Source organism: Notolepis coatsorum (genome assembly GCF_963971535.1).
Source record: "Notolepis coatsorum genome assembly, chromosome: 9".
In the NCBI taxonomy this organism is placed as follows: domain Eukaryota; kingdom Metazoa; phylum Chordata; class Actinopteri; order Aulopiformes; family Paralepididae; genus Notolepis; species Notolepis coatsorum.
In genome coordinates, this window is record NC_140173.1 from 136,403,404 (window position 1) to 136,424,132 (window position 20,729).

Genomic DNA, 20,729 nt, shown 5'->3' on the forward strand with positions numbered 1-20,729 from the left:
TGCTGATCTCAAATGACTCAATAGATTTGTGAGCTCCATGGCAGTCAGCTGTGGGATCATGACTCATTTCGCTTTGGTGAAAACGTCCTCTCTGTGCGCTCAGAAGTGGCTAGCCTAGCTTAAAACTCAGAGAGAGGTGTCTTTGGCCAACACGTAGGCTAGCCACTCTGTATCCACTTCCATTCATTTGTGCTAAGCTAGGCTAGCTTGCAGCCGGATAGCTTTCTACTAAACACACATACTGTAGAGGAAATCTCTACAAAGAGTATCTACTGTATCTTCTTACTGTATCTGACTCTGGAGAAGATGTTAAGCGCATTTCCCATAATGTTGGCGTGCTCCTTTAAGGTCGTTAGGAAGGTACGCAGATAGACAGGGTAATATTGCTGCATATTGTTTGCTGCAATTGTTTGAGGGCAAGTCTTGCATTTTATTTATTCTTCAGACAGCAGTGAAGAGCTAACAGAGAAAGAGATGTAACAGCACTGCAAGAGACAAGAACTGAAACCATCCAGTTGTGGACAAGTGGATTTCCCCACCACCGCTAGATGACTGAGCCACCAATACCTTTCTGACTTATACTGTCGTTTTAGGAATTGCCAATCAGTGATGCAGTGGTGGAGAACCTATGAACTCCACTCGATCATCACTTCAACAGCAAAATAGGACGTTTTGGTTAATTTCCTCAGAAATATGCTATTTTCATGTAAATTGCATAAAACGACTTATGATAACCTGTATCATGAGTTTCAATCACAAAGATTAATATCAGCCTAAAAAGGTGGGTGAGCTGAATTTCACAAACACTAAAAAAGGGAATAAACTGAGTTCAGATGGGTTCACCCACATGGGAACCACGTGCCTGCAAAGGTAGAATGGCACAACTTCTGGCACGATTGGCCACTAAAGCGGCACAATAACACAGATGACACTGATTGGAGAGTATATACTACTGTACAGTGTGCGAATAGAGAGGAGGGTGCCAAGAACCCCAGAGGGCAGGAAGTGACATCAGGCCTATGTGTCTTATCTGTGTGATCAGGGGATGAAGGGAAACACATCCCTCGCTGCAGGCCGAATAACAAGAGGACGTGGTGGAAGCTGAATGGGCACAAAGAGGAAGAGAGTGGAGACAGACAGACAGACAGACAGACAGACAGACAGACAGACAGACAGACAGACAGACAGACAGACAGACAGACAGAGAGACAGACGGACAGACGGACAGACGGACAGACGGACAGACAGACAGACAGACAGACAGACAGACAGACAGACAGACAGACAGACAGACAGACAGACAGACAGATACTCAGACAGACAGACAGACAGACAGACAGACAGACAGACAGACAGACAGACAGACAGACAGACAGACAGACAGACAGACAGACAGACAGACAGACAGACAGACAGATTCAAGAGGGAAAAGAGAGATGGAAAACCAATGAGTATGTGAGTTATGGGAAATACTAAACCCTAATGGAAGTTAAGGCTTTGTAGAACGCAGAGACAGACAGAGAGAAAAGTGTGTGTGTGTGTGTGAGAGAGAGAAAGAGAGGGGGTGAGGGGTCAACAGAGAGAGAGAGAGAAAGAGAGCACTAAGCATGCAATAAGGAGACCCACTAGAGTGGATAGCAGTTGAGACAAGAAGTCAGAGAAGAAGAAGGAACATCCATAATCAGCACAACTCGCTGCAGCAGAGTCGAAGATGGAATGTGCAGTCTGTTATTCCGCCACAGCTCGCCAATGTAAAGCCATAAAGCCCGGCCTGTCACTCAAGTAGCTCAGCGATCTCCTGCTGTGTGAATTCAAACGAATCACGTGAAAAATGCATCACTCGGCATCCTTAAGCCAACATCGTTACTCACTTAGATCTAGTCCCTCCCGGTCCCCTGTCTCTGGAGCTCCATATATATGTCATTCTGCATACAAAAAAACAAGTTATTTAAAGCAAATAAAATAGCCCCAGCGCTGTACTAGAATCTGACCTATATTCCCAGGCCAAAGCAAACTGACTTGCATAATCGACGAGTCCCAAAGTCCAGATGCAAATGACATCATGCAAAGTGTAATTGCGTGTGTTTTCTTAATGCGGGGCCAGGATACCGAGGGGCCCGGGGGGTGAGGGGCCAGGATACAGAGGGGCCCGGGGTGGGCGAGGGGCCCTCTGTCTTTGGTGTGGGGACACAGCGGAACTTGGCACAGTTCTGCGCGAGGCCACTAACCGGAGGAGCTGGACAGAACCCTTATAGGTGATCACATCACTTCCTCAATGTCAGGTCAGAGTCACCACTGCACATAGAGAGCTCCTTGTTCCTGTCAGTAGCATATGGGCTCTGGAGGTCAGTGGTCCTCACTGACACATGTGACTAAAAACATTGCTGTAATTACACTATGAAAGAACTATCTGGGGAAACAATGTTATTCTTCTGACAAAAAGCAAGTTCGAATGAGATATTTGTATACTACATTTTAAATGGGATGTGATTTCATTACTTCAGCTTCGCTACTATGACTCTTTCACTTTTTGCATAGTTCACTCGGCCTTACGGTATAGTGAGTAGTTTATATCGCCCATTTGAGTGTCATTACCCGGTCCTCTTGCCCTGTCCGATTTGCCCAGCCTCTTCCAGTTGAGCAAGTGTTGGAGCTAACATGTTATTTAAAACAATGCTCACTGCCTGTCAATCTGTCTGTACGTACGTCTGGGTGCTAATAGCATCTGCCCGAAATACACATTGATATCTGTTTATCTTTAAGGCCATTGCCAGGAAATTACCACCTTATATCACAATGTTGCGATACTGGGACTATGGACCCTAGCTGACCGGCTCAAATGAATGGCTTATGCTTAAGGCTTATATGCTTAAGAGTGCAGACTGAGCTTGGAAAGTCTGTCATTTGTTTCAATGCCACAGCTTGCTCTCAATGATCATTTGAGATTCAAAAAAAGATTGAATTGAAAAATAAAGGTTGAATTGGTGTATTCACATGGGTATATTTGAACATTGTATTCTAAACAGGCAAAGAAGGACAGCCACATCTGCAGGCAGGGCAAGAAGGCAGAATTGTAAAAGTAACAAACGTGAAGATATTGAAGTCTTCTCTGCCCCATCGTTCTGACAGCTACCATGCTGGGAGTGAAAAAGAGAGGGGGGAGAGAGGGAGAGAGAGAGAGAGAGAGAGAGAGAGAGAGAGAGAGAGAGAGAGAGAGAGAGAGAGAGAGAGAGAGAGAGAGAGAGAGAGAGAATTTATTGGTCAGAATTTATTGAAAGGATAGCCCCTTGAGATGCAGCATCTCATTTTAGAGAGAGGGAGAGAGAGAGGGAGAGAGAGAGAGAGAGAGAGAGAGAGAGAGAGAGAGAGAGAGAGAGAGAGAGAGAGAGAGAGAGAGAGAGAGAGAGAGAGAGAGAGAGAGAGAGAGAGGAGAGAGAGAGGGGGGGGGAGAGAGAGAGAGAGAGGAGAGAGAGAGAGAGAGAGGAGGAGGAGGGAGATGGGAGAGGAGAGAGGAGAGAGAGAGAGAGAGAGAGTGAGATGAGATAGAGAGAGGAGAAGGAGAGAGAGATAGAGAGAGAGAGAGAGAGAGAGAGAGAGAGAGAGAGAGAGGGGAGAGAGGGGGGAGAGAGAGAGGGAGAGAGGGGGAGAGAGAGAGAGAGAGAGAGAGAGAGGAGAGAGAGAGAGAGAGAGAGAGAGAGAGAGAGAAGAGAGAGAGAGGAGAGAGGGGGGGGGGGAGAGAGAGATCCTGCAGAATGACAGTGAAGTTTTCCAAACTCTGAGGTGTGTTGTGTGTCCTTCAGGCAGCAGGTGCTGGGGTGTGTGGTCCTATACATTCAACTCAACACATGGTGCTCACTTCAGACCACACACACACACACACACACACACACACACACACACACACACACACACACGCAAACACTCTATACAGCTAATCGTGAAACCAAATGATTGCTCTGCCATATGTGTGTGTATGATTGTATGTGTGTGTGTGTAGTGTGTGACCCTTCCTCATTTCCTCTTAACATCCCTTGAGCCATCCTATATTACACACAGCTTTAATGATGATTAATGACGCTGATTAAATGCTACAGAATTGTGCATTTTTGGCAGAAAGCATGTCTGAGAAGGAATGAAGGTCTGTGTACTGTTAACTTATATACAGTACTGTATACGTGCAGTGTTTGGTGATATAACATCACGTACTTCATGATGAAGGACGGAAGGGAACGGTTTCCAGATAACACCACGAATCTGTAGCCTTACAAAAAAAGACTTCATGGTCTATAGATAATATAATCACTTCTCCAAATAATTTACAAATGAATTGCTATTATAGTGTGCTAGATGCGATCTCGAATTTAATCCATAAAACGACCAAAAGGATTAAAGCACAACAGTGCACATATCGGAAATAATCCATCCATGGCGATATAAGACTCGAGGATTTGGGGACTCTGTTGTGATTACGAATGGATATCTGATAGAGTCTGTAATTGTGATGCATGCGGATGAAGTTGCCAACAAGGAGGAGGAAATAACATATTTCAATGGTTTCCTTTGTAACACACACAAGACACATGGGGGTTTTGTTGTGTGCCACTGGCCGCAGCTGTAACATCTGTGTGCCGTCGGTTCAGCCCACGCTGCAACAGGCAACAGGGGGTCAGAATTCGGGCACAACACCGGCACGGGCACTGCAGGAATCAGGGGGGTCAAGTCCAGGGAGCGGGTTGAATGTGGAAAAGGTGGAGGGAAGTCGTGTGGTAATAACTAAGGGTGGAAAAGGTCCTTTTTACGCATAAACCAAATGAAAAGGTTGCACACCGTCCTGGCGCACGGGTGAATTCACTCGGATGGATTTTAAATCCAGAAGTAGGATACAATGTAACCGTCTGAATACAGTTACAAAAAGATTTGCACTACATCCATGCACCTCATTTTTGCATTTTTTTTCTTCTTAATTTTGTACTTTAGGTTGTACTTTAGTTTGTTGTATTGTATATTTTGTATAGTGTTTGGACTTAATTATTTTTTACCTTTTTACTGTAGCACGTTTTCAGGGGGCTCATACAGAACCAAGCAGTTCACTGTTCACCCCACCCCACCTACCCAACCTCCTCCAATGTACAGTTTTTACGTCAAATGTATATACTCTCTTTTCTGGAATCTTTTTGTATCACAAACAGTACTGTATTTGCAAATCTGGTATGTCATAAATGTATAGATGTAGCAGTACTGTCTATCTGTATGTCATGTATGTCATGTATGTTATGATGAATTGAAAATGGGGGACCCTGATGTAAACAAGACGAAAGTCTTTCTCTGGTCTGCATCCCCTTAACAATTGTATGTATTGAGCAGAGCTGTACTGTATTGTACCCATTCTGCAATCTGTTAATAAAGTTTTCAATCAATCAATCAATCAATCAATCAATCAATCAATCAATCAATCAATCAATGTACATGTACTTTATATGTGACTGTGACAAATCAAACTAAACCTGAAACTCGAAACGGCCGTTACCTTTTCCACAAGCTCCCCGCTGGATAAACAGCACGGCCGGCTGCTGTAACTTCTGCGCCCGGCTGCTGACTCTCTGGAGCTCGCAGATGTTCCTGTAGGACACGCCATCGCTGCCACACACGGGGTGGGTGGTTTTACACGCGCATATCCCGGTGGTCTTACTTCTCCTCCGGACGCTGATGGAGTATCCCACGCCGCCGGTGACCGAGCACTCCAGTCCGTCCGCGCACACCGAGTCCCCGAGTTTCCCGGCGCCGCCGCACACTTCGCCCTCTCCCGACGCGCACACGGAGCAGCAGCCGCAGGCATCGACCTGCTGTCCCGCGGAGCACTCCGAGGGCAGCCGGGGACACATCGAGGTGTCACATCGAGCGGGACATCCGATCACGTATCTGTTGGATATCTGCGCGTCTGCGGGCATCGACGAAAAGACAACCGTTACGCACAGCAGCAGTGACCAAAACATTGTTGTATCCAAAAAGAAGAGTAACCGGCTAAGTGCTATAAAAGTAAAGAAAATAAACGCATTAAAGTGCCCCACCAGTCCCTATCTGGTTGCAGTGCTTTGGGATATGAGCGCTCGCTCAGTAGTTTGGGGGAGAATATAGTCGCTTCGGCTGGAGAGGGATTTGATAAAGGCTCCACTGGCACAGTGCACCATTACACGACTTTTTTCCCCCTTTTGCTGGCACTGCATTTATAAAAGCCCTACTCAATTCCACATGACCCGCCGCCGGCACACTTTCTATAGACAATAACAACAAGCGTTGTGATTGGTGTTGTGTGCGAGTGACGTCCTAAAAAATGGTAGAGGCGCTGATCTATTTCCAGCACCCTATTTTTGGTGAAAATGTGGACAGTGCTTGACAGAGCTTGGTTTAGCCTATTCATTGTATGACACAAATATGAATGCACAATATACAGTTTATAGCGGAAGAGACAACTAAATTAATTTTGAGTTATTACTTCTTACTACTACTACTACTACTACTACTACTACTACTACTACTACTACTACTACTACTACTACTACTACTACTACTACTACTACTACTACTACTACTACTAATACTTATTATTATTATTATTATTATTATTATTATTATATTATTATTATTATTATTATTATTATTAGATTGTTCGTAACAATAACTAACAACAACAACAATGATAATATTAACAATAATGATAATAGTATCATAAAAGCATCATCATGAATGATCAATTACGTCAGTAAACAACCGCGAGACCCAGTGCAATGCCTTTTAAACAAATAAACAAACAACACAGAGTTGGACCCAGTCTCAACACGAAATAATGTACAGGGTCGCCCGTACATTATATGCATTACTAACAGCTTGCACTCATTTATTTATGAACTATAGTCACTATTGGCATCAACATAAAGCCCTGTGGCTATCCGGAAAGTCAGCAGAGATGTTGGGTGGATTATACAATGTATATGGAGTTAATGAAGCACGTTATGCACACAGGCTATTCAGTCTAATTGAAAAATTGCTTATGAAGACATCACTTCTCCATTCATGATGCTCTCATCCCATTTCGGTGGTAGAAACAAGCTGCCAGTGCCAAGTAAACAACAGAGTACAGCAACTTCCAATGGGCCTGGTCTACAAGATACACTACACGACTAAGGTACCCATGTACATGTCAAAATACTTCCCAAAAGTCACAACACCAGAGGGAGCTCCACAAATCATGTTAAACCCAGATTCGGCTCAAACAAGGGACTAAACACGTTTCGCAATTATGCCACATCAATGTGGAACGCCCTACCCACAGCTGTAAAGGAATGTGAATCACTACCCACTTTCAAAACCACTCTCAAAGAGCACCTACGGGAGACTGCAATTCGAAACTGGCCCCTGGAAATGTCCTAACCCAACCCCCTCCAATGTACAGTTACCCCCACCCACCCAACCACCTCCAATGTACAGTTCCCCCACCCCACCCCACCTACCCAACCTCCTCCAATGTACAGTTTCTTCCCCCTCAAATGTATATACTCCTTTTTCTTGACTCTTTTTGTATCACAAACAGTACTGTATTTGTAGATCTGGTGTGTCATAAATGTCTAGATGTAGCAGTACTGTCTATCTGTATGTCATGTATGGATATATGTTATGATGAATTGAAAATGGGAGACCCTGATGTAAACAAGATGAAAGTCTTTCTCTGGTCTGCATCCCCTTAACAATTGTGTGTATTGAGCCGTACTGTATTGTACCCATTCTGCAATCTGTTAATAAAATGTTCACTCAATCAATCAAACAAACATTTCAGGAATCATTATCTTCCAAGTGTATAATCACAAGCATCTGTTGTTTCAACGCATATCGATTCAAATCACTAATAAAACGCTTAAACGTGTGCTTTCTCTCTGTTTTTCGTAAGTGGCATCAACTAGTGCGTAAATATCACACAGCTGCCCGAGTGGAACCGACGACATGTGAAAGGAGGACATTCCAGTATTACGGCTACATGGGGATTTCGCCGGTTATATTATAGGTAGTGGAGGCTAAAGAGAACAACACATCTCTGTAAAGGTTTATATTAGTGGAGGCTAAAGAGAACAACACATCTCTGTAAAGGTCAGAGGTCTGCGGTGCCCCGTAAACGTCCTGATAAACACTGGGCCAATGAATCACTGTCATAAATTGCTCTGACACAATGACATTAGTTATGGGCTCTTGGTCGTTTTAATGACTCTTGCATTTAATGAGGTGGTTGAATGGACCGGACGAGCACTTCCCTGGACTACTGCTGGGACAGGGGGGCTTTCTCAGGGGCAGTTAAAGAGGGGTACCGGGGTGCAAGGGAATCATATTGCCATGATATTGACTTGGACCTACAAGCCCTGACTAAGCAGTGAGTCATTTGTTCTGAGCAGAGTGAGAAGGCAGGGAAGATATATTCTATATCGTATTATAGGTTATGTGCATCTAAAAGCATCCCAGTGTGTTGATACAAAATGCAAAGACAATGACATAGAAAAATGCACCTGGTGGAAGAAGCAGAGTGACAATAAGCGGCACAACGCTGATTAAACTATTCACCCGTTCATATAGGTGGAAGTAGATCCTCACTTGTGTCCTTGTCGATAAAGCAAAAACCAAATGAGAAATGAAGATGGCAAAAAGCTCTTTAGCTATTACGCTTGATGCTATCTTTTCGTTGTAGCCCTACATATAGTGTTCTATGTGAAGACAGTCTGTGTATTGATCAGGACACATTCCTAAAACGAAACGATTCCACAAAGTCACATGACCCCTCTGAGATATTGTACTCTACTCTCATGGCGGAGGAGAAGGACACAGAGGACTAACGATGGGAAAATATTCAGATGAAAACGACCTCATCGTGTAAGGAACACCCATTCTCAAACCAAGAGCCCCATTATGGCTCTGGGGGCGGAGAGATCACAGAGACCTCAATGTGTCCGTCCTAGGTTCTGCACATTGGTCTTGGTTTGAGAATGGGAGTTCCTTATGTGTGAGGCGTGGCCGCCCGCGTGCCTATCGAGAGTCCAACTGGATCTTTATACGTCTCTCCACACTTGAAGCCACATCAAAGTCTCCCTCCCCCTCCTGAAGGGCCAAAAAAAGAGGAGAGAGCACAGAGCTTGAGCGGATAGAACGGGGCCTTTACTGAGTGTGTCGTGGTCATTTCCGTGGCTTTTTTCGGCGACTTTTGATCATGTTGTCGACCGTGGGAATGAGCGTTGGAATAAGCACTGTTTTTACGAGTGGTCGGCCTCGGCCAGTTTATGTTCTACCAGCACTGCAGTCCAAATATAAACCAGCCATGAATGTAGATTTGGAGCGGCCCTTCTATCCAGCCCAGTTCTATGGAGGGAGGTACAGTATATGCCGGAGCTAAATGACGAGAGCGTTGAGAGCTGTATATATCCACCTCTGATTGATTGATTGATTGATTGATTGATTGATTGATTGAAAACTTTATTAACAGATTGCAGAATGGGTACAGTACAGTACAGCTCAATACATACAATTGTTAAGGGGACGCAGACCAGAGAAAGACTTTCGTCTTGTTTACATCAGGGTCCCCCATTTCAATTCATCATAACATATATGACATACACGACATACAGATAGACAGTACTGCTACATCTATACATTTATGACATACCAGATACAGTACTGTTTGTGATACAAAAATAGTCTAGAAAAGAGAGTATATACATTTGATGTAGAAACTGTACATTGGAGGAGGTTTGGTAGGTGGGGTGGGGGTGGGGGGGGCTGTATATTGGAGGTGGTTGGGTGGGTGGGGTGGGGACACTGTACAAGTACAACTGTACAAGCAAAACTGTACATTGGAATATTGACAAGACCATACTTGGTCATTTACTGTACATTGGAGGGGGTTGGGTTAGGACATTTACAGGGGCCAGTTTCGAATTGCAGTCTCCCGTAGGTGTTCTTTGAGAGTGGTTTTGAAAGTGGGTAGTGATTCACATTCCTTTACAGCTTTGGGTAGGGCGTTCCACATTGATGTGGCATAATTGCGAAACGTGTTTTAGTCCCTTGTTTGAGCCGAATCTGGGTTTAATATGATTTGTGGAGCTCCCTCTGGTGTTGTGGTCGTGGTATTCACTGACCTTTGGGAAGTATTTCTCTCTCTTCTCTACTGGCCCCCAGAGGCCAGCCTGGCCCAGCCATAATGTCGTCCTGGCTTTCTGATCATAGATATATATAGAACACTAGATAGCTTACCCGCGCTGCCGGCCAATGGAGAGCGACGTCGTCGTAGGGCGGCCATCTTGCCCCAGGCAGCTCAGCTACTGATAACATTAACGTCTACTTTTTTATTTTAATGTCTGTTTTTTTTTCAAACCGCTTGAATCATAGCCACGTTAATAATGCTGTTAATAAACCAAACCGTTTGTAAATCCGTCAATATTTCAGCGAGTTATGAGTATTTTTGTCTGTGCAGATCACTCACCCTCACTCAAGTCTGACTGGGGCAAGATGGCGGCGGTTCAGCGACGCTGGTGACTCCGCCTTAAGCTATCTAGTGTTCTATATATCTATGTTTCTGATACCTTCTTGCGCTGTCCGCTTACGTAACAGAATGACATCACCTTTACGTCTCCCTCGAACATCTGACATCGTCGGCCCTTTGCTATAGAGACAATCGCTATATTGGAATTCTATGGCATGACGAACAAGCACAGGCGCACCAGAGACCACGTCGGACAGGCTCACATAGAGTGCTGATAGATTTATTATCCTGAAGTTGACCAAGTGGTCACAGAACAGCTATAATAATGGTGTCCAGATAGTGACCTGGCTAGAATTCACCATCTGGACGCCATATTATAGCTGCTCTGTGACCAATCGGTCAACTTCAGGACAATAAATCTATCAGCACTCTATATGTGAGGTTGGGCTTGTATACATGATCCAGTCCAGTACTGATGTACACTCACTGGTCAAGTCGTGTGACCAGGGGCGTAGCTGTAGATTCTGGGCCCCATGAAAGAATGTATTTGTAGGCCCCCAGTGAAAGGCGAGCGCGCGTAAGCACCATTTATTTATTGATGAAAACGCATAATATGGTTTTTTTACCTATACATTCGGATCAGCAGTTCAGCACCTGCACTGTTGGTGGGTGAGCCTAGTAAAGGATGTCACATTGCGTTCATCTTCAATGAATGGACCAATGCAATAGTCTACCAAAGCCCCCCCCCTCTCTCTATATATCTCTCTCACACACACACACACACACACACACACACACACACACACACACACACACACACACACACACACACACACACACACACACACACACTTCAGAAACAAACAATGAGAGCATCAATAATACACCTGAGTGATGTCTAGTAAAAAAATAAAAAAAATTGCAAATACAGTACTGTTTGTGATACAAAAAGAGTCCAGAAAAGAGAGAGTATACATTTGACGTAGAAACTGTACATTGGAGGTTGGGTAGGTGGGGTGGGGTAGGGGACACTGTACACTGTGAAAGGTTTTAAATTTGACAACTGTTACATCGATTGGTTTGATTGATTGATTGAAAATTGTATTAACAGATTGCAGAATGGGTACAGTACAGCTCAATACATACAATTGTTAAGGGGATGCAGACCAGAGAAAGACTTTTGTCTTGTTTACATCAGGGTCCCCCATTTTCAATTCATCATAACATATATGACATACATGACATCAGGGACGTGCACAGGACTTTAGAGGGGCAGGTGCTCAAAGGCTGAAAAGGGCACTATACCTGTGTGTGTAATAACCGTAGCGCGCAAGCCGATTTTTAAGGGCCCTTTTCGGGTGGGGGGGGGGCCCCTTTTTATGCTTTTTGGGGGGTTTTGGTGATCAAATATTGAACTATAATAATCAGTGCAGGAGCTCACTTATCCTTGAAAGACACTTTTATCACTGACTTAAAAGGCCCATACATCTCCATAAATGTTCAGGGGGGAGGGAATAAGTGCTTACCCTACAGACCCCAAGAAGTGCTGTATATTCTGTATTGTTTAATATAAATGCATTTTTTTTATTCCGACCCGATTTGTATTTGAGATTCCCAAATCCCATCGGACTTGACTTCTTCGTGTCCCTCAGTGAGTGTAATACCAGCATTCAACTGTATGTCACCACCCACGCTATGCATAAAATATATAGGTCCGTGGAGACGTGAAGAGGCCGTGCAAACTGCAATGAAATATGGGGCATCTCTCTCTCTTTACCTAATATTTTGATTCCATCCTGACATTTTTCAGTTGGAAGGGCAGTCTATATGCGTAACGGTAAAAATAAATAAAATAAAAAATCTTTAAAAAAAATAAACTTTCAAAAAGGGCACTTTTTTACGAGGCTCAAAAAGGCAGGTACTCAAGCACCCCTTGGGCTCTATGTGTGCACCTGCACGCACTGCACGTGCCTGGGAGTGTTGAGATAAGAGACTCTGTATAGGATTGTTAGTAACTGTCTAACTGTACATATGACTGTTTACCAGTGGTGCAGTCGTAATATGGGAACTGGTTACACGCCACGTGCACGACGCCCGCTCCCGCACACGCACATACTGTTCCCTCAGTTGCGCACAGAACAGATGATTATTATGCATAACAATGGAGATCAAGCAGCCCCCCACCTTCTCGTAGGTTCCTATTATTATGCAAAGTCTAGGTGAGAAGTGCCGGCCGCCGGCCGGGTAGCTTTCTACAACCAAAGGAACAGCACTCGCCACAAACACCATAGGCGCACAATCCTTCACATTGGGATCGCAGATGATGGTATCTGCCATCTTCTCTACACCTTTAGTGGACAGAAGCCCATTACTGAAAAGGCATGAACTGCAGGTTCCCGTGCGTCTTGCACTGACATGTTTCCCTGTCAGCTTCAGTTGGTGCTACAACCCAAAATGGCCAAAATGCCTCGCAGAGATCTCAGCTGGTATGGTATGACAGTCAGGTATTGCACGTGATTGAAGAAAAGGTCGGTGCAATTAGATATAGCAACATGGAGATACGTTGAGGAATCTATCTGGACAGAGACAGAGACAGACAGAGACAGGCAGAGATATTAATGTAACGAAAACCTTAAATGGATTGAAGTGTATACTTACCTAAAATGTAGACAAGTATTGCAATGAATTACAGTTATTAAGACAATAGAATGCCTGAAACATAATACAAAGTATCCTATACTTACCCGATTACCTGAAATTACCTTGTCATACTTACCTGAAACTAAATTGAAGAATGTGAGACAGACAGACAGAGAGAGAGAGACAGAGACAGATAATTATTATAATGCAAATCTTATAGACCTTTTCAACTTGACAATATAAACATTCTAAATGGCCCCATTTGTGTTTCCTGTTGCAATGTTTGATAATACAGTATCTGAAGTAAACATAGGACAAAGCTGTGGAATTCGAATGAAAAGGTATATAGACGACACTTTATAATAATGATCAATTACTGTGTAATGTATATTTACACAAGAGGGTGATCAATTGATACATCACGGGTGTGATGCGGCAGGACAGAGGTATTTTTTATTTGAAATCTTTATTTCGAACATGTAAATACAAACAAAATAAAACAAAAACAAATCATTAATCTCTAGCAATGAAATGGATTTTTTTTAAACAAAAACAAAACAAAAAAAAGAGAAGGTAACTCAATTTACATGTTCGAAAAGGAGTAGGAAGAAGTATACACTTATTTAATCCTACCCCTTTTCCACTACTCAAAATGAATGTAATTTCTTACTAATAAAACCATACAAAACAAATATATATATACAAATATATGCAAAACATTAAAAAAAACAATATATATATAAAACATAAAGAAAAGAAAAGAAACATTTTAAAACCAGTGAATGTCAAATCCCTTCCTCATCCCTGTACCTCGTGAAAATAATTTCTTTATAACTCAGTTTGAAGTGTCTTATGTTTGGACATTGCTTTAGCACAATATTCAGACTGTTCCACAGTTTCACTCCACATATGGAAATACAATGTCCTCTCCTGCTAGTATGTACACTAAGAACTTTAAGTTGAGTTCTCCCCTCAGATTATAACCCCCCTGAATGAATGAATGAATGAATGAATGAATGAATGAATGAATGAATGAATGAATGAATGAATGAATGAATGAATGAATGAATGAATGAATGAATGAAAGAAAACGTTATTTAACATATTGCAGAATGGGTACAAATTAAATACAGTATGGCTCAATACAAACAATTGTTAAGGGGATGCAGACCAGAGAAAGACGTTTGTCTTGTTTACATCAGGGTCCCCCATTTTCAATTCATCAAGACATTTATGACACACACAACATACATGACATTATGACATTTATGGCATAGGGACATACATGACATACAGGTATGTACCTCTCTTTCAAGGAACAGTTTTTGAATGTTTCCTGTAAGTTACCTTTTGCTTTATACATTGTTTGTGCCGTTTTAACTTGAATGTTTTTTACTTTAAAAATAGTATGTTTGTGTGATCACAATATCCTGCATTGTGAACTATCCTTTATTGATTGATTGATTGATTGATTGATTGATTGATTGATTGAACATTTTATTAACAGATTGCAGAATGGGTACAATACAGTACAGCTCAATACACACAATTGTTAAGGGGATGCAGACCAGAGAAAGACGTTTCTCTTGTTTACATCAGGGTCCCCCATTTTCAATTCATCATAACATATGACATACATGACATACAGATACACAGTACTGCTACATCTATACATTTATGACATATCAGATTTACAAATACAGTACTGTTTGTGATAAAAAAGCGTAAAAAAATTTAATTAAAATAAAAGAGTATACATTTGACGAAGAAACTGTACTTCGGGGTAGAATGCAGGGGGAGGGGGCTGTAAGCTGAGTGGGGTTGTTCTTTGACGCTTTCCACCAATCCTCGCAGGCGGACGCAGCCTCATCTACATATATTTCCCAGACTTCCTCTCCAGTCCTTCAGCGTGGAGCTTGTGGTTGACGGTATAAACAGCTCAGCGCTTCAGGGTCTCTTTGTCGAAGCTTCGGCTAGACATAATACTAAAATTGGAACGATACAGAGAAGATTAGCATGGCCCCTCGTACACACGAGACATTATACATAGTCTCTCTGCATAAAAACCACGGCCGAGAGGGAGCTGTCTGGGAACCACCCCGTTCTGCCCGACAGTGTGTGGGTATCGCTTTCTCTGCCTTTTGGCTGAGATCAAGTGTGTTTCTCCTCTGCGCCTCCTCCTCTCGGCTGCACCTGGGGTCAACCGGGGCTTCCCTCCTTAGTGACCCGGGGTAATACCCGACGTGTCCTAAACTGAGCTTCTTGTGTGAGAAACTACCAGTTATGAAGCCAGTGGAGTGTCTAAGCAGCGGCTTTAGGGCGAGACGCAGAGGAGACTACACTTATAAATGAATGAAAACTTTATTTAACAGGTTGCAGAATGGGCTCAATACACACAATTGATAAGGGGATGCACTATACCTGTGTGTGTAATAACCGAGCGTGCGTAGCGCGCAAGCCGATTTTTAAGGGCCCTTTTCGGGTGGGGGGGCCCCCTTTTTATGCTTTTTGGGGGGTTTTGGTGATCAAATATTGAATATTGAACTATAATAATCAGTGCAGGAGCTCACTTATCCTTGAAAGACACTTTTATCACTGACTTAAAAGGCCCATACATCTCCATAAATGTTCAGGGGGGAGGGAATAAGTGCTTACCCTACAGACCCCAGGAAGTGCTGTATATTCTGTATTGTTTAATATAAATGCATTTTTTTATTCCGACCCGATTTGTATTTGAGATTCCCAAATCCCATCGGACTTGACTTCTTCGTGTCCCTCAGTGAGTGTAATACCAGCATTCAACTGTATGCAGCACAGCGGTTTCTATCATCATCATCACCACCCACGCTATGCATAAAATATATAGGTCCGTGGAGAGGCACGCTGAGGAGGCCGTGCAAACTGCAATGGAATACGGGGCATCTCTCTCTCTTTACCTAATATTTTGATTCTATCCTGACATTTTTCAGTTGGAAGGGCAGTCTATATGCGTAACGGTAAAAATAAATTAAATAAAAAAACTTTAAAAAAAATGTTTTTTCAAAAAGGGCACTTTTTTATGAGGCTCAAAAAGGCAGGTGCTCAAGCACCCCTTGGGCTCTATGTGTGCACGTGCCTGCATGACATACAGATAGACAGTACTGCTACATCTATACATTTATGACATACCAGATTTGCAAATACAGTACTGTTTGTGATACGAAAAGAGTCCAGAAAAGAGAGTATATACATTTGACATAGAAACTGTACATTGGAGGAGGTTGGGGGGGGGGGGGAGGTTGGGTAGGAGGAGTGGGTGAGGGACACTGTACAACTGAACAAGCAAAACTGTACATTGGAATATCGACAAGACCATACTTGGTCATTTACTGTACATTGGGGGGGGGGGGGGGTTATGTTAGGACATTTACAGGGGCCAGTTTAGAATTGCAGTCTCCCGTAGGTGTTTTTTTAGGGTGTTTTTGAACGTGGGTAGTGATTCACATTCCTTTACAGCTTTGGGTAGGGCGTTCCACATTGATGTGGCATAATTGCGACCGGAGTAGGCATAGCTCACATTAATGTTAAGATTAAGTAGCTCTCGTCACATGTTGGAGACTCCTGCTTTAGAGAGTTCTCTCAATCTTTAGCATCCATCCAGCTCTGTACGGTGGTGGGTCTGAAATGCCGTGTCACGTTCTCATTTTTACCACCAGAGGGCAGAGTGGGCCACTCTGAGAGGAAGAGCCTCACAAAAAAAAGAAAAAAAAATTGTTGGTGACAATGGGGACATGTATATTTTCAACCATTTTAAAGGGTACATTTTATGCATAATTTCAACAATTATGATTTCATTGAATCTGTGTGTTGGTTAAGTGTTTTCTTTTTCTCATTTTAATAATTTATTTCCCAACACCTCTTTCTTCCCTTGTATTCAACACAGCATTCTTCAGTGGCATCAGCACACATTAATACAATTGGGCTTATTGGATCCACATGCATCTCAGATTTCCAGTCATACCCAATTCATGCCATTGCACGACAGTATGCAGAAATAATCAAATACACAAAGTGTAGAATAGCTGTAGCAGGCTACACTGCATGCAGGACAAAAGCTACACAAGATTAGCATAAAGTGGGCATGTCTGTAAAGGAGAGACCCATAGAACCCATATTCATTCCGATATCTTGAGGTGAAAGGTCAAGGGACCCCTTTGAAAATGGCCATGCCAGTGCCTTGCCTAACTTTGGAGCATTTTTATTTAACCCCTACAGACAAGGTTGCTACCAACGGACTCCTAGGTGGTCTAGTTTCATGATACCAGTATGCCCACCTCTAGCTTCAGAATTCAGCCTCTGAAAAGACAGTAGTTAGCCAAGGAGGATTAATCTTCCATTGAGAATAGATGTCCCCCCCCCCCCCCCCCATGCTATGCATTATAGGGGTAGTGATAACTTTTATTTTATGCAAAAATAACACATTCAAATGTGTGCTTGTGATGTAAAAAAAAAAAAAAAAAAAAAAAAACTCAGTTGAGGAATTCATTATAATAAAATAAATGCATAACAGGCAAAGATATAAAATAACATAATGCGCCCGGGTCACTTTTGACCAAGGGTTAAGCTGAATCCCAAGCATCCTCGACAACAAGCAAATTTTCAATGTGTTTATTTATTTCAAGTCATCCACATAATAAATAATGACAATTCAAATCAATTACACAAAAAGGGGGTTAAAATAGCTTTGCTTTGTTGGATTGAAAAAAAAACAGGCACTTTTAAACAACTAGTTTACATTTAGCAAGACCACAGTGGGGATTGTTAAAAAGACTTGGAAGCAGTAGCAGCAGCCTAGGCTACTACTAGGAGAACCCTCACTATTTGGCAACACAGGCACCAGGATGAATACAAGGAAACATCTAATAGCACAACAAAAAAAACTATATACAGCTGTCATGTCCATGTAAAACAGATATACACACATAAACCGGTGCTCACACACACAACATACACACAAAGTGCAGTCACGTCAAGAGCATTAATGAGAAGCAAATCCCAGGGGAATCATCAACGTGTTAGTGTGCAACAGAGAGGCGTCCGAGAACAAAACTCTAAATTTTAAATGTAATCTGAAAATCTCTGCATGGTAATCAAGAGATGAGACTAGAGTCTTGAAAGCGCAGATTAAGGTACTTGATCCGACTGTTTTAATCCAGCTCCCCAGAGCAGAGCGGATGATCGAAGATCAACCCTCGACCAAATAATTCCCAATGACTTGAAAAGGCTAAATAAATGAAAAGGTCTACAACATGTCAAAATGGTGCATTTTCCATTCAGTAGTGTCCTTTGTTGTGCCTCGACAACATCCTCCACGTAATTTAAATGGATTCGATGATAAATTGGATTCAGATTCTGAACCGATTCCAGATTGTCATTCTTATATTGGGGTTCATCCAACAACTACCAGGACATTATGAAAGAGATGATGGAAGATGGGCCCGTTTTCTGTACAGAAATGGAGGTTAGAGCAACAAGTCGTCAGAGAGGGATAGGGGTAACTGTAGGGAGGGAAAACAACATTAACCTGCTACCTCTGTATTTAGTGAAGAAACAGTTTGGGACAGTCAGGCTCAATTCAGTTTTTTGTTTTGTTTTTTTTAAATCACAGACAATCTCATCCACAAGTCATTCACACAGGTTTTTAAACTAACAGCTTATAGTTTAGCCTAAGTTTTCAATTAGACGTTACACGACAAGTTAAAGGTGACACAATAGTCAAGGATTTGGCAAATTAAATACAAACAAAATGTGTCAAAGTCATTGGTACCATTACTCAATGTGTTACATGTGTCCAGTTACGAGTGATGCTCACAGTTCACTGCACACACCAACTCGAGGTTGACTGTTAATACATTTGGTCAAACATATTATACACACACTGGGTCATATACAGGACCAGTATCACAGACATGTATTAAGCATAGGCCTAGTCGAACAAGCTTTCTTCCAATGGGAATTCCCACTGGAACAAGACTAGGCTTAATCCATGCATGTAAGTTGCCCTATATAACATATCACAAGTCAAGAGTAGTACAATTATGACAGTGGATGTATGAAATGACCACACGATTTGCATTAGTAGAGGTTAGAGAAGCAGTGGAACCCATGTCCTCATGTTGGGACACCTTTTCGTCATTAGGAAACAGCTGGCACAAACAAAAGCTCCCTTATTTAATTGGCACAAAGTGGTTTATAAAAATGTTGGGGGCGCCACAAATATATGTGCCTATGTAGTCAAACTATGCAGATTAAAATAAAGCTATCTTGGTTGCATTTTAATCAACATAAGCAAATACATTGTTTTCTGACAACATCAACCCTATTATAAGTAAATAAATAAACCGTTCAAAACAATAGCAGGCAGGTGGGGGGGGGAGGGCTGCCTGAATTAGTGGGTCATTTTTGGCGCACACCATAGATAGAGTTCAGTCCCGACTCCACCTCCTCCGTGTCCCTGCAGGACGCTGGTAGAGAGAGAGCATCCGACAGTCTGCCATTTGGCTGCATGGCCGGCTTGGATGACCGCCATTTGGCTTGGATCAACTTTGGCTTGGAACCCAGAGCCTGCTTTAGTGTCATAAAGTCCCCCCCCGTGTTAACGCCGCTTCCCCCTGATCCCTTTCCACAGCATCACTCCAGACCAGTGACTAGTATTTTGAAAAAAGGTCCGGAGGTCCGAGGGGTTCAGACCTCACTGACCGGCAGTTCGGCGTCGTCCAGGTTCAGGGGCGGTTCGTCGGGCCGGTAGGGCTCGAAGCTGCTGCGCCGTCGCCACGGCGACTCCAGGTCGGCGGCGGATGCCGGCGGCGGGTCGCGGGGGGGGATCACTTGGCCAGTCTTTGTTGCGTCTCCTGCAGGGAGCGGCGTGGCGGCGGCGGCTGGGCGTGGTGGCTGGGCCGCGGCAGCAGGCTCATGAAGTGCTCGCTGTCCCAGGCCAGGCTGCGGCCGTGCGCCGCCCGCGACAGCAGCAGACCCCCCCCACTCGGGGTAGCCGGGGGGTGGCACGGCAGATATGGGCGAACGAGGGAGGGGGGGCCCCGCGGGGCTACGGTAGAATGTGGAAGGAGAGGAGCGGCCACTGTGTTCCTGGAGAGAGAGAGAGAGAGAGGGAGGGAGAGAGAGAGAGAGAGAGAGAGAGAGAGAGAGAGAGAGGGGGAGAGAAAGAGGGGGAGAGGGAGAGATAGGGAAAGAGAGAAAGGGAAAGAGGGATGAGAAAGAGGAGAGAAAGATAGAAAGATAAAGAGAGGGAGAGAAAGAGGGGGAGAGGGAGAGATAGGAAAAGAGAGAAAGGGAAAGAGGGATGAGAAAGAGAGGAGACAGATAAAGAGAGGGAGAGAAAGAGGGGGAGAGGGAGAGATAGGGAAAGAGAGAAAGGGAAAGAGGGATGAGAAAGATAGGAGAGAGAGCGACAAAGAAAGAGGGGGAGAGGGAGAGATAGGGAAAGAGAGAAAGGGAAAGAGAGGGATGAGAAAGAGGAGAGAGAAAGATAGAAAAATAAAGAAAGGGAGAGAAAGAGGGGGAGAGAGGGAGAGATAGG

General features: G+C 43.4%; 2 protein-coding genes across 7 annotated transcripts in view; both read right to left on the minus strand.

The window, feature by feature from the left end:
- LOC311234325 (serine protease HTRA1A-like) overlaps positions 1-6,253 on the minus strand; it is a 72,222-nt gene extending 65,969 nt beyond the window's left edge. The window contains exon 1 of the mRNA XM_084321461.1: positions 5,528-6,253. Coding sequence (XP_084177587.1) covers positions 5,528-5,993 — 466 coding nt within the window. The 5' untranslated portion in view covers positions 5,994-6,253. The remainder of the gene's footprint in view (positions 1-5,527) is intronic.
- An 11,532-nt stretch (positions 6,254-17,785) lies between these two features.
- The window catches only part of LOC311234327 (pleckstrin homology domain-containing family A member 1-like), a 49,585-nt gene continuing 46,641 nt past the window's right edge, over positions 17,786-20,729 (minus strand). For 3 of the 6 annotated variants that reach the window (XM_084321467.1, XM_084321466.1, XM_084321473.1), the window contains one exon: positions 17,786-20,278. In XM_084321467.1, coding sequence (XP_084177593.1) covers positions 19,877-20,278 — 402 coding nt within the window. In that variant the 3' untranslated portion in view covers positions 17,786-19,876. The remainder of the gene's footprint in view (positions 20,279-20,729) is intronic. The other 3 variants (XM_084321469.1, XM_084321470.1, XM_084321468.1) reach the window with 1 other exon arrangement.